Below are 14,880 nucleotides of genomic sequence, written 5' to 3'. Positions count from 1 at the left end.
ATAGGAATAGGAATTTTGATACTGGGGCCTTTAAAAAGTGCGGGATGCACATGGTCAGTTTATGGACCACAAAATGCATACAGTCATGTGAATCTAGCCTTAATTAATGATTGATGTACATAGTTTATTGCTTGTATTATATTTTAATAATAAATTTAGTGAAATAAATTAAAATAAACAATAATATTGTAATGCAATAAGAGACTCCCAGTGGTCCTTCTGACATATTTTTTAATGACGTCAGAATAGTGTAAAGTGGCATTGTTCTTATGATTATTTAAGAAGTCGCATGTAGCATATAAGAACGGTTTTGATAAAAAAAAATTCCTGTCATTTAATAATTTTGTTTTATTGTACTTGGTATTGCAGTTGCTAACTACACTGTGTTATTATGTTTTTCAGTGCTGTTCTAAAAAGGAAATGTAAATCTGAGCTGACACACACTACCAAGAATGATGTTAGCAATCCTTTACGAAGTGTATCCATAGATTGTCTTCTTAACTCTTCTGATAATCCTGGTAGCAATGAACAATTGGAGAATAATCCTTTCAGTATAAGTACCAAAAATCTGCAATTTGTTGAGGAAAAAAGGATTGATTTGCTCATAAAACAAATCAGTGCAGGGGCAGCTTTTTTGTCAAGTGATCCACAAATGAGCAAAAAACGTCAAAAAATGGATAAACCTAGAGGTGGGTCAAAAGGGTCTTCAAATAACTCCACAGCTGAACAACCAAAAAGAAGAAACATACGGGCAAATGTTTCTACAGGAACTAAGGACACCAAGCCGAAGCCATTAAAAAGTCCTTCTCCTTTGACTGTTGGTGGCCCTAAAAAGAGTACAGTACAAGAAAAGAGCAAGTTAAGCCCAAAAAGTGATGTAGGCAAACCACCACCCCAAAAATCTGTAAAGCACACACAAATATCACCTGGCCAAGTGAAGCCACCTTTGGGAGAGTCAACGATAAAAGGCAAACCAGTCAAATACAACATGGCTTCTATTAAATCGAATACTCAAAGGAAGCCTGCTGAGCAAGTTAATAAGGTTTCATCATCTATTAATAACATTTCCAAGATAGCCAACAGACGTGGAGAAAACCAAACAAGTAATAGAGGCAGGATAAGCACAGAAAGACCCAATAGGGTACTCCTAAAAGCAAATATTCAAACACTGGAAGACTGTAAGGACAACCATACTGATTCCTCGGATAGTGAAAGTTTCTATTCTGTTGATTCTCTTTCTTCTGCTTATGCCAGTGCCTTAGCTGAACAGCTCAAACAGGAGGATTTACAGAGGCAAAGAAGTAACAATAGGCAGAAGGATTCAGACAGTGAAGATAGCCAGATGTCTCAAGACTCTCTTGCTGAAAAAGAGAAGAGAAAAGAGAGACCCAATAAAAGAAGATTTAACAAATACAAGACTATTGAGGCAACATCCCCAACCACATCTTTTGCTGGAGAACACAACTCTTTCCCTTTAGTTACAACTGGATCAGTCATGACTGGATTGAGCAAGAGCTTCTCTCTAGATAGCTTAGCTGATGCAGAAGATGTACTTGAGGCGGATTCATCGGAAGAACTTCCAGCTGAGATCTTTTGGAAGCTTCAAAGCCCAAGGAGTTTGATCTTGAATGAAGAAGACAAAAAAAAGGAAAACATTGCAGGACCAAGAGAAGATAGTGGCTTGGACATTAGTAATTCATTTTATCTCAAGGTGAATGATGGACCTACCCCTGATTACTGTGATGTCAGTTTACCCAGAGAAATGGAGTACCACCCTGCTATCCTTTCGAATATATGCGATGGGACATCTCAGACAATCTCTCTTTCTTGTGATAGCATTTCTAGTTCATCTGGATTATCAACTCAAACAGATACTGTGAAGCCAAATGAGAATACTGTACATGGGGATGCTTTGTCTCCTGCCTTTGCTTCCAAAATTAGAGTGTCATGTTAGAGAGGATGAGAAAAACCATTCGTATAGTAATGATAACGTTTCTGACATTAAATCTGACCAATTTCCAAGTCATCTTGAAGCTCCCCATAGAAAATCTGTGCAACATTCAAGTGTCTGCTCTGTCTCTCATACAGAAACACAAGACAGACCACCAAATACATATGCAGTTAAAGGAAGAAAAACGGTGCAAGAAGAAAATGGCCAGGTGTGTCGTCCATCAGACTGTAATTATTTAGATAGGAGATACTCCACCGACTTAGACTCTCTTTACTCTGGCCAAAATAATTCACTGAGTATTCCAGAGTTGTCATCTGATCTAACTGAATGCAAAAGAAGTAAACCATGTTCAGAAAGTGAAGACAACATTGCAAGCTCTTTAGAAACTGCAGTAACCTGCTCTAAAAATGTAACTTTCAGGAAAGAAATTCAGGGAGAAGATGAGCAACTGAATGCAAAAAGGGAAAAACTCTGCTCTAAGGAACTTAATGAAATCTCCCTTGTGGATCCAACAGAGATGTGCGACGGTAAAGAGCTACTAAATTTGCCTCTAACCCAAGAACATTTACATCTTAATTCAACTACAAAAGGAGTCGGTCATTGTACAAATTATGCAATGCCAATATGTTTGCACGCTCGGCTTGAGAACCTGCATAACCCACAACAGAACATTTCTCCCATTTGTCAAGAAACTGTCATTTTTGGAACTCTGTGTTCTGAATCAATACAAAAAAACTTGAGTATGAGTCATTTTAAAGAAGACGATCATATAACTTATTGTGATTCTGATGCCATCAAGTTGTCATCACAAATTCAAAGGTCGACAGTCGAGGAGGACATTAATACAAACGCAGACATCAAAACTGAGAAGGAAACAAATCCTGTTCAAGAAACAAAACTTATCAGTAAAGAGGTTAATGAACAGTGCTTAGTCCAAAAGCAATCTGTACCTGACCCTTGTTATCGAAGAAATGTATGTAAAACCCAATCAGAAAGCAAATTCACCTTGCCACAAAGGGGAAAAAACTACTGTGGTAGAACCCACTGCCATAGACCCCTCTCCAGTCACAGAGCTCGCAAGTCATCTGGTCAGAGATGGTTGCATCGAAGTTGCAACAGAACCTAATAGCCTTTTCTCAAATGAAAGTAAAGACATGTGTTGTACAATACAAGATAATAGCATTTTAGACAAAAATTGTCACATGGCTGACATTACTGAAAACTCTTCAAGCATGAAATATGTAGCTGTCACACCTTCTCCAAACCAAGACACAGTGATTCATTGCATTCAGTCTAAATCTAGAGATCATGATCAATTTGATAGCACTGCACATATAACAGATGACAAAGCATGTTCACCCCCAAATGAAAGGACTTTATCAGAAACCAATACGTTGGAGAGTGATCGTGAGTCGCTATGTGGGTTCGCAAAGGACGTGTTTCATTTGTCAACCTGAAGGGTCTCCTAAAAGTCAGTATACAATGGGAACAAGGCATCTGCTCTGCTCTGAGTGTAGTTAGTAATAAAAGCCAAAGTAATGATGTGATTTTTTCCAAAGCTTCACTCTAAGAATATGCAGCTTTCACATGAAACACATCAGAGTAAAAGTGCAGACGATATAATAGCCACACACAACCATTTGGTTCCTGCTTGTGAAGCATCCAAACAGGTCTATGTCTTCCCAGCTATTGATACTAAATCCTCTAACAGGGATTTGTCAATGCATGACCATACACAATATCAAATTCTGAAGGAAGAGAGTCCAGAAGTATCATGTGAAACCTATCCATCTGTCCTAAATGAAACTATTCCTGTAGAACATGCAAAATTAAAAAAGTTTACGGATATTAATAGTAATATAAAGTACTGGAATTGACTTCATCAGCGACACTGAGGGTGATCACTGGAAAGATTGTAGTGGGTCTGAAAACAGTACAGAACTAGGATATGTCGCGGAGGATTCATCCGCCGATTTCCAGCAAGAAAGAGATGCTTCTGCCAATCGCAATTTGTTAGAAGATATGAGTGCCACATGTCTACCTCTTCTGTATTATGAGGCAAAATTGCAGAATGAACCTTTTTGTAAAGTAAAATATCAAACTGAAAGTCTTGATCAAGGTATGTTTTCTGGCAATATGGACTGTTCAAAAGAAGTGTTTGCTTCTAAACAAAGTGTCTTGAGCAGTAGCTTTCCAAGCACGAGTACAGTAAAAATTGCTACAAATGCAGAGGATATTATGGAGGCTGATGGAGGCTATAACCCCCAAAATAGGAGACCTACAACTTAGTAGCACATTAAAGACCAGAGGTTGTAGTAGTGTCATGAGGAGTGTGGATGCAAATTGTAGGTTTGTAATGCCAAAACAATATGGTGGGTCTGAAGACAGCACAGAGACCATCGCTACATCTTCTAACAGTAACATTACATATGCATAGCAACTTGCAAAGTAAACCTGAGAGCACTGGTGGACTTTCTAGTGATACATGGAGTGATGACAAAACACAAGAAGAAGACAATTTATTGACACAAACAAACAAGTATGAAAATATACTAAAACCAGTGAAGATGAATGCAGTAAGAAAGGGTCAAGAGATGTTTGCTTACATCATTACGAGTCGGCTCTCTGTACAACTGAAGAGGAAAACACCAATCTAGAGTCGAAAGATGAAGATAATTTATCAAATGCTAGATCATTGTGCAACATGAGGTCTGACACATTGCAGGACCCAGCCTCTGAGTATTTCAACAAGAATGTGTTTCCACGAGATCAGAATGAAGAGGGTGCAATTAAAAATTGTGCGAAATCAGAAATGGTAGAATTGGTTACAGAAAATGCACATGCCAGACATTGCATAGAAGACAACATGTATCAGCCGACTTGTTCTACATCATCTCTACAAGATTTATCTGCTGATCAAGTTTATGGGGAACGGGACTGCAACTTGGGCATGACAAATGATTTATCCAGTCCTATGAGGGACAGAAAGGTTTGTAAAGTGGTATGCGAATTGGAACAGTTTTGTGACCAGAACTTAGCACAACCTGCCCACAGTAACAGAGTAGATGACCAAGTGACTTGTCCTGTAGTTGTAGGAGACAAAGAAAATGGTGAACTTGAAGAAAAGTGTCTGATTACAGAAGTCTGTGGAGAATATTCTTCAGATCTGAGTGATTCAACAGACATTTCCTCCAGTGACACGGATACATCCAGATATTTGGTTATGAAGAACGTCACTGGTGTGCAAAACAGGTTAGTGAACATGTTAACTGGATGTGAACCGAATTCATCAGTAAGTAAAAAGGACATTAATGAAATCTCTCAGTCTGCCACTTCTGAGGAAGAAATGTCACCAAGCATGGACAGCATTAAAACTCCATCCCCTGAACATCCCAATGTTCTAGATCAAATGGATTCAACAGAGTCTGATACAAATGAGTTTTCTCCCTCCCCTGTTGGCACTTTACTAAGTAGATCAAATTCTGTTGGAAGATTTATGAAGGAGCATAGCAATTTAGAGATAAAATCAGAGGTATGTGCGCAAGATAATATGACTGATCATCACACTCAAACAGTCCAGTCACCGTATCATACAACAAACTATAGTGTTTTAATGGAAGATGTTGTAGACAATGCTGAAAGTCTTCACTTCTCCTCAAGTGACATAAATCCCTTTGTTCATTCTTGGCAGCAAGAAGGCAGTCCCAAACCTGGATGGAGGCACTGCACATTCAACAGTGCCAGTGATGTATCCTGTGCTGAATTCAGAGAACAGGCTGATAAACTGATGCGCTGCTCCAGTGTTGACGAAGGGCTTAACAGTCACAATTCTCCATTTCATTCTCATCTTAGCTCCTATGCAAATGCTAAAGCAGTATCCACCAGTACTATAAGTAGTCTTGGAAGGAACGATTCAAGGCCAGATATAACTTCACTGGATGATTCTCAGGAACTGCTATCTGATGAATCTGCTGTGATATGTACAGGTAATAGAGCAGAGTTTACAGGAATTTCTGGGTTAGAGACAAAATTTGAAGACCACTCACAGTTGGATGAAATCATATTTTTGTATACATCAGAGTCAGAGACTTGTAATGAACCCGTAAAGCAAGTATCTGGCGAACAGGGCCCACACATTAAGCATAAACATCGGAAGACCTCTAGGCATCAGAGAAACCACACCGAAATATGCCCTTCAGAGCAGATGAGGAACAAGAACATATGCCAAAGACCTGCATCTTGTTCAAGCGTGCAGAGCATGTCCTTACACTTGTCACAACTTCTGCAAGAAACATCAGAATTGCTAGGAAATCTCTCAAAACATCATCCTGAAAATGTAAGGACGGAGGACATCAAGATGCAAAGAGATTGTGAAGACCACATTATGAAAAGATCAGTGAGAGACTCCTCCACACAGACATCTGTGGACAAAGGCATTCAGACAGATTCACACATAGTGAAAAATGCACAAAAACATACAAGCGAGCGCAAACATTTCCTAAGCACCTCAGGAATAAATGTTATAGTTAAGGTCCTGGGAACAGATTCGTTGACTCACATTCCTCAAAAAACAGAACAAAGTAAAGTGACTAAAACTCGAACACAAAGTCTACCAAACCTACATGAGTTTGAACTTTCCAAACAATCAGAGCGTGTTGTGTATCATTCACCACAAGTTCGAGCATCCATCCCATTGTTAACTGGCTCACAGGACAAGTCATCTACAGCTTTCCCATATTCGTCCTCCAAAAGTTCTTCTGTTTCCACCAATGTGAATAAATGTGCAGAAGATCTGGTGGTACATAGTCCATCTTCTAGTGCGGTTGACACCGCAAGGTACCACACCAGCTATTATGAGAAAACTGCAATGGTAGATAGAGCATCATCACCAATTCTAACTGTGAAAGCAAGTAACAAATTTCACTATAAACTGGTACGTGATAATCATTTAAATTATCAGAATTTTGCTAAAATTCTTCGTAACAGAAAGAGAAAAGAACGTGAGCTCCGTGATCTACAACTGAACAGTTCACAAACGGAAACAGACAGTGAATCAAATGCAGGCAATGAATATGAAGCTGCACGGAGTAGCTCATTGAAGGAAACCACCAGAAAAAAAGTTTCAAGCGCAAAATTCCAGAGATTTGTGAGTGAAGGTTGCATTTTACGAGATGCAGACTCTTTCACCAACCAATCCAGTAGCAACTCGGAGATTACAAGTAGTGAAAAAAAATGTAATGGTGTAAGTCATTTTACTGCCATGCATGGGAAGAAGGCCCGTCACCCCTGGGAGCACTTGCAGTCTCTTCAAAATCTCTCTCTAATGTCCCAGACTGTAACAAGCAGAGATGAGCAGATCCTAAGACAAAGTCCAAAAGAATTTATTAGTGATAAGAATGATCTTGGCAGTTTTACCATAACTTCCGGTAACTCGTACAATAAAAATAGAAGCTATTCACCTTCACAGATTAGTGGCTTTGATTTGCACTTACAAGAAGATGGATTATCAGTTGTAGAAAGCGAGTGTAATACTGACATTCTTCTTGGTCTGGATCCAGCCTTGAGAACCTGTCAGAAACCACATGGTTATGTTTTACATGATCTACCCATGCACAATAAATTCAGCAATTGGTCTGGAGTTCAGTGCGGTTCAACGAAGAATGGAATGGTAAGCAGCAGTCCTAATCTGAATATGAGAGGAAGTCCTACGAAGACTGGAGCATCTCAGGAAGCGCTTGACAGTAGATCGCAGGAAATTGAGAGGCTGCAAAAAGAACGGGCAGAGGTTTTATCTGCGATACACTTGGAGATGAATCCACTACCTCTTACTGTTCAACTTGCAGAAGCCAAACTGAGCTATGGCATTGGAGAAACAGATGCACTTCTGAGAGTGCTCCAAACAGGAAAGATGGATCCTCAAGATACCGTATCTATAAAGAAACAGTTGTACGAAAGGTAAGGGTACATCCACAAACTCTAGCTTATACCACCTCTGCTGTCCAATTATTAACCCTTTTTTGTCGCAGCCAGTTTTGACCTTTATTACATGGTGATTTTCTTTTGTTTGTTCACGCCCACTTTTCCAGAGCCATAAAAAAAAAATCTTACTACTTTTGCACAATAAGTACATTTAAAAAAATGTGTTTGCAGCATTCAAACACCCATATATATATTTTTTCATGGACTATTGAGGGCTTGTTTTTTTTTTGTTTTTTTTGCAGGATGACCTGTAGATTTTATACTACCATTTTTAAGACTTTTTGATCACTTTTTATTCCCTTCCAGTTTGCATTGTGCGGTATAACTTTTTTACAGTCATACCTAATTTATATAGTATTTTATTTATTTATTTTTTATTTTTTTTGTAGGATCAGCTGTAGATTTTATGGTAGCGTTTTTAGGACTTTTTGATTCAATTTTTTGTCTGTATCTACTGTTTGGGTTAATAACAACATAACTTGTGTATGTATATATAATTTTTTTTTTTTTTTTATGCCCTAAACATATGTGTCTTTCTTCTTTCTTCAGGCACTTGAAAATGATTGAAAATGTGCGCAAGGAAAGGGAGGAGAGGCTTCAGCGTTTTAGGAGAAGTCGTAGTCTCAGCCCCCAGAAACAGCTGAGTGCGTCTCAGACATCACTGACATCCTTGAGGGAGTCTGACTTGCCCAGCCGGCGTAGAGAGTACCTGCAGCAGCTCAGGAGGGATGTGGTTGATAATACCAGGTTAGAGGACATTTAGTTTCCACAAAAGATGAACTGTTAACTATATTTTGATGCAAGCTTTTAGGCTATGGTCCGAAATAAAAAACGTGATATTTGACTAACCAACTGAAAAAAGCAGAACGCTTCAAAGAGTAACACTTAATGTAAACATAATAAAGTGACAGGTGTACAAATTTATCCATATCAACATACTGTATAAGAAGCTGTAGGTGCCACATGTTTGACATCTGGAGTCCACAAAGGTCACTCTGTGCATCAGTAACAGTAATTTCAATAAAATGCACAAAATTGTCAGACATTAGCACTGCCACATGTTAAAGAGGTTCTGTCACCAGGATCACGCATACCGCCTGGTAGGGCTCATCATGCTGATTAAAACAATACCTTTCTTTTTATTCATATGCAAATCAGCAAGTTTGAGCACCAGAAGGTGGGGCTAAATTCTTGGAGCACTGCTTTGTAATACCCCCCGTGCTCTGCACACTCCCCCTCCCATAGACAGGGCTAGACATCAGCATGCTGAGGGCAGAGCTGTGTCCTAGCATCTACATATCATATACTTATGTATAGAGTTGCATCGGGTATCGAAGTACCGATACCCAATTGATCCTTTTAGACCCGGATCAATCCGATACCGGGTCTTACTATTATTATAATTTTTTTTTTTAATCAAATCTTTTTTATTGACATAAATAATGTTAGATATTCACAATGATTATATAAGGTTATACCAAATTAAAACTATTTGATACAATCCACTTTGAAACATATGAGACCCAACCCCCACCTCATTACCATTATTCTTTATTATTCTGGCTGCCATGGTAAGCTCCCTGCTGCTGTGTGCACAAAGCACAGGGCAGCAGGGATAGTAATAGATCTCTGTTAGGGTGAATAGGACAAGGGTTCTAGCCCCTAAGGGGGCTAATAGTTAGTTAGTAAATAAAATAAAAAAAGTAAATAAAATGCCAAAATAATAAGTTTCCCAATTTTACATATAACATTTATAAACAATAAAAAAAATTACAATATTATAATAACAATATAATATATAACAATATTAAAATATATTACATATCGCCACGCCCGAAAAAATGCAAACTCTTAAAATATAAAAAAAAAATCCTATGCGGTGAACGCCGTAACAGAAAAAAAAAATCAAAGCCGCGCAATTCGCCATTTTTAGTCACCTTGTCCCCCCCCAAAAATAGGATAGGACTGTTCTATTATGGGCCGGATGTTCCATAAAATGAGGAATGCACTCAAATTTGTAGCTGTTTTTATTTTTTTCGCGTGGTATCGAGTATAGCAATACTTTTTTATGGTATCGAAATAGAATCAAAATTTTGGTATCATGTTTAACTTCACCACATTGAGATCTGCTCAGAAAGCTAATATACATATTTTCAGCTTTATTCACAAGCACAATATAAAGACACCAGTAATATGTGTTATAAGCATAGAAAAAACATGCTTTTCTATTTTTTTTTATCCTATAGTTTAGTGATAAGTGCTTGGTTTTGCATGTAGAGATCCCAGGTTTAAATGTTGGGAGAGACTTAAAGGGCTTCTGTCACCCCACTAAACTCCATACCCCACTTTTTTTTGGGTATTTATAATCCCTATCCTGCGATATAGCTATACATTATGTTATTAATCATTTTCGTTCTGTAGATATGTAAAAAAAACATACTTTTATAATATGCTAATTACCTGTCTACCAGCAAGTAGGGCGTCTACTTGCTGGTAGCAGCCGCAAAAAAACACCCCCTCCTCCTGTTGATTGACAGGGCCAGCCGCGATCTCCTCCTCCGGCTGGCCCTGTCAAAAATCGCGCGCCTGTGTTGATTCGGCGCAGGCCCTCTGAGATAAGGAGGCTCGCCTCCTCAGCACTCCCTCAGTGCGCTTGCGCCGATTACGTCTTCTCTGAAAAAAATGAGTTTAGTGGGGTGACAGAAGCCCTTTAAGGTTTTTTTCAGCAGATATTTTTTTTCTTCCACATTTAACACATAATAAAAGTCTATTTCTCATCCGTATCATTTCAGTAGGAGGCAGACCTTCCCTGCTTTGCAGGTCTGCTGATTTTTTATTTATTTTTTTCTTCCATCGGGATTACAGGCAGTCCTTGCTGCCTGCACTCCCACCAAAGAGATGGGAGACCAGGGGGTCCCCAAGCCCGCTGCTTCTTCCTGGTCTCCAGAAGACAAGGAGGACCAGAGGTTCTTAAAGCCTCTGCATCCCGCCAGCCTTTGGGTCACCATGGCCGCCCACGTCAAGTCCCCTCCGTTGCGGTGTAGCGGCCCTCCCCAAGGGGCCGCCCACTGAAAGCGGTGACCCGGTTGGAACCAGGGGGGCAGAAGACGCCGGATGGTTATGTATTCCTGCCTCCAAGCCCCCCTCTCCCTTCACAAGTTACTTGCTAGGATGGCCCCCACGAAGCCTTGTCCGTCCAGGCGGTGAAAGAGTTAGCAGATGCATGTCAGCTCTCCTGTGAAGGTGGGGTGAAGAGAAACCCTCTGTACTTTCCAAGCTTCTTTCTGGGCTGATCCGCTTGCCGTGGATACTTCTCACCCGGCTGGCATCTCTGCTTGGCCAGGGCTCCTTGCAGCACCACCCCTGTACTGGAGGTGTGGGGGAGAGTCCTGGGGAGTCAGTTGATGCTTTCCTTTTTCTTTTTAGCAGGCGGCCGACTCCATTATAGGGGCGGGGTATGAGTTCTGGCTTCTTGGCGTAAATTTTTCACGCTGGTTTCTCTGACTCCACCCATCTCTTCAGGAGGACCTCTGCGGACTCTGCCACCAGATTTTCTCTGAACAGGCTGCAGTAAGGGGCACCGGCCGGATAAACTTTTTCCCCTCCTTCCTACAGGGTCTAGCTTACCCTTCTACCTTTCACCACAGGTACTAACTATGTCCGAACCCAGGCCCCAAAGCCGGTGGTCACTTCCGTGCTTCTTGTCGATCAAAATTCCCATCCGGTCAGTTGGACCCCTCTGCTCCTCTTGCTCTTCTCCACCACCAAGTAGCTCTGACCCTGTCCCAGTCGCCCCTCCTGCCCAGCCATGGTAGAGCCGGTGTGGGTGCGCTGTCTGTATAAGATGTGCAAGACGTTTCCCATTCCAACAGGGCCATTGTGAATATGCTGGGGCATTTAGCCGCGCAGCCACCCTCTGATGAGTCAGACTCTGGGGACCCCTCTGCTGCCCTCTATCGCGGCCATCCTGCAAAACGGGCCAGACCACCCTCTCCTCGAAGAGCGTCTGCATCCCCCGTTTCATCCACCTCCCTGCCACCTCCCAGGGAGTCTCGCTCAAATGCGTTCTTAATAGAAGAGGCGTGTTCTGAGGAAAAGTTGTCAGACATTGACTTTGTCTTACCGGAGGACCAGTCTTCCAAACTGTCCACTATGGTAGACACTCTTATCGCAGCGGTTATAGAAACCTTACAGGTTAAGGACCCTGCGCCCTCCTCTGCCGTTTCTGGTTTTTCCTTCAGGCGATCCCGTCATTCCCCAACCACCCGGAGTTTGATTCCTCCATTTCCAAGGAATGGAACTTGCCTGACAGGCGTTTTGCTTTACCGAAATGCTTAGACGCCTTATATCCCTTTCCAGAGGATTTGACAAAGAGGTGGTCGTCCTCTCCTATTGTTGACCCTCCGGTATCCCGCCTGGCTAAGAATACCACCATGCCTATGGCCTCGTCTCTGGGGACTTCCCGGAGGAACTTTCGGATATTGCAGTGCAACATTCCTACTCCAGCTCTTACATCTGTGAGGCCTCTCTGGACGCGGCCAGGCTTTTGGCCCACTCTTTGGCCCTTTTGGTGGCTATTTGCCATACCCTGTGGCTATCTTGCTGGGCGGCGGATAATGCTTCTAAACTACTTTGACGTCCCTCCCCTTTGCAGGTAGCAGATTTTTCGGCAAGCGTCTGGATGAGATTATCTCTGATGCTACAGGGGGTAAAAGCACCGATTTGCGGCAGAGCAGGACGCGCTTCAACAAATCTAAAAAGCGCAGACCTCTTTTTCGGCCCTTTCTCAGTTTCTCCAGCCCAATTCGGCCAACCGATAAATCTGCCCCAGAGCAGAAGCACAAACCATCTATCAAGCTTCGCCCTCCCTGCATCCTCGCCAGCAGGGCTCCAAGCCCTATACCCCCAAGTCCTGCTCTGCATGACGGGTGGCCTCTGGAACTCCCCCAGTCGAGTGGAAGGTCGTCTTCATCTGTTCCAGCATGTCTGGCTAGCTCATGTCTCGGATGCCTGGGTGCGAGAAGTCATATAGGAGGGTTACAAACTGGAGGAGTACCGGTCCCCACCTCCTCCCCGTTTTTTTTCTCTTGTCCCCTCCGACCTCCCCCTCTGCCGCCCATTCCTTTTTTCAGGCTATTCTCTCCCTTCTGCGGCAGGGAATGATTGTCCCGGTTCCGCCTCAAGACCGTTTTCGCGGATTCTACTCCAATCTCTTTGCATTCACCAAGAAGGAGGGTACGGTCCGTCCCATCCTTGACCTCCAAAGCCCTCAACCGATTCCTTCGGCTCCGCCGCTTCCGAATGAAGTCCCTGTTTACGGTCATTGCATCCATGGACCCGGAGGAATACCTGTCCTCGATAGACATCAAGGACGCCTGCCTCCATATTCCCATCTGCGTCAGTCACCACAAATATCTTCGGTTCGCAGTGGGACCTTTTCATTACCAGTTTGTGGCCTTCCCATTCGGTCTTGCCACAGCTCCCAGAGTCTTTACCAAGATTCTGGCCTCAGTCATGGCTCTGCTTCATACCAGGGGGATAGTGGTACTTCCGTACTTGGTACGATATCCTGATAAAGGGTCCGTCACTCCAGGCAACGGCGGACAGCCTGCGCATCGTCTGGGACACCCTGGAACGCTTCGGATGGGTTCTGAACCTATCAAAGTCATGTCTTCATACATCTCGGCAGATGATCTTTCTGGGCATGCTATTCAACACCGTTCGGGCCAAGATTTTCTTGTCCCCGGACAAACTCTCTGCTCTCCGTCGTCAGATCCTCCCTTTGTTGCGGACTCAGCCTCTTCCCATTCGCCAGTGCATGAGGGCTCTGAGCCACATGGTCTCTTCCTTCGAAGCAGTGCCCTATGCTCAATTCCATACCAGGGCTCTTCAGCAGTGCATTCTGTCCATTTGGGACCGTTCCCTAGGCTCCCTGGATCGACTCATCCGTCTCCCAGCCCCGACACGCCGAGACCTTCGGTGGTTGTTGAAGTCTCTAATGCTGACATCGGGCTGCTCCGTCTTCCCCTCTGCTGGGTAGTGTTGACGACGAACGCCAGTCTCCGGGGCTAGGGGGAGTCCTGGACAATCTCTCGGTCCCGCAAGGAACACCAACTTCCGATCAATATTCTGGAATTGCTAGCTATTCGTCTCTCTGGTTCATTGGACAGACCATCTCTGGGGGGTATCCAGTTCGGGTTCAATCCAACAATTCCACGGCAGTCGCATATCTAAACCACCAGGGTGGCACCTGGAGCCCCGCAGCCATGTCGGAAGCAGCACTCATCCTCTCTTGGGCGGAGAGCCATGTTCCAGCTCTGTTGGCAGTTCATATCCCCGGCGTCGACAACTGGATCGCTGACTTTCTCAGCCGAGAGAGACTCGATCCCAGCGAATGGGCTCTGCATCCACAGGTCTTTCTCGCAATCGGCGAGCGATGGGGTCGGCCGGATGTGGATCTCATGGCCTCCCGCTTCAACCGCAAGGTAGAGACCTTTGTGGCGAGGTCCAAGGATCCTCGTCTCCCTCCTCGCCAACGAACCCTGGCGTCATCCCCTTCAGGAGGACCTCTTGTCGCAGGGACCGATCTTCCGCCTGAATTTCGGGTCACTACATTTAACGGCATGGCAGTTGAAGCCGCTGCACTAAGGGGTCTGGGTTTCTAGGATGCTGTTGTCCAGACCATGATTCGGGCTAGGAAACCATCCTCCTCCTGGATCTATCACCAGACCTGGAAGTCTTACTTTAGTTGGTGTGAATGGCACTAGTTGTCTCCCATTCGGTTCTCGTTGCCTTGACTCTTGTCCTTCCTGCAGTCGGGCATGGACTTGGGGCTGGCTATCAGTTCCCTCAAAGGGCAAGTTTTGGCCCTTTCCATTCTTTTTCAACGAAACCTGGCTTTGCTTCCTGCAGTTCGGACCATCCTGCAGGGGCTGGCGTACGCTGCGCCC

General features: G+C 43.2%; 1 protein-coding gene across 1 annotated transcript in view; it reads left to right on the top strand.

Moving 5' to 3' along the window:
• Window positions 1-14,880, top strand: part of STARD9 (StAR related lipid transfer domain containing 9) — a 155,529-nt gene that overhangs the window by 122,365 nt on the left and 18,284 nt on the right. Inside the window, exons 23-27 of the mRNA XM_044271258.1 lie at window positions 403-1,949; window positions 2,024-2,159; window positions 2,372-2,478; window positions 4,495-7,906; window positions 8,480-8,677. Of these exons, the coding sequence (XP_044127193.1) occupies window positions 403-1,949; window positions 2,024-2,159; window positions 2,372-2,478; window positions 4,495-7,906; window positions 8,480-8,677 (5,400 nt within the window). The remainder of the gene's footprint in view (window positions 1-402; window positions 1,950-2,023; window positions 2,160-2,371; window positions 2,479-4,494; window positions 7,907-8,479; window positions 8,678-14,880) is intronic.

The sequence above is a fragment of the Bufo gargarizans genome, chromosome 11 (genome assembly GCF_014858855.1).
Source record: "Bufo gargarizans isolate SCDJY-AF-19 chromosome 11, ASM1485885v1, whole genome shotgun sequence".
NCBI classification, from domain to species: Eukaryota; Metazoa; Chordata; class Amphibia; order Anura; family Bufonidae; genus Bufo; species Bufo gargarizans.
Note: the sequence above shows the minus strand (reverse complement) of the source record. Positions and strands in the feature narration are given on the sequence as shown.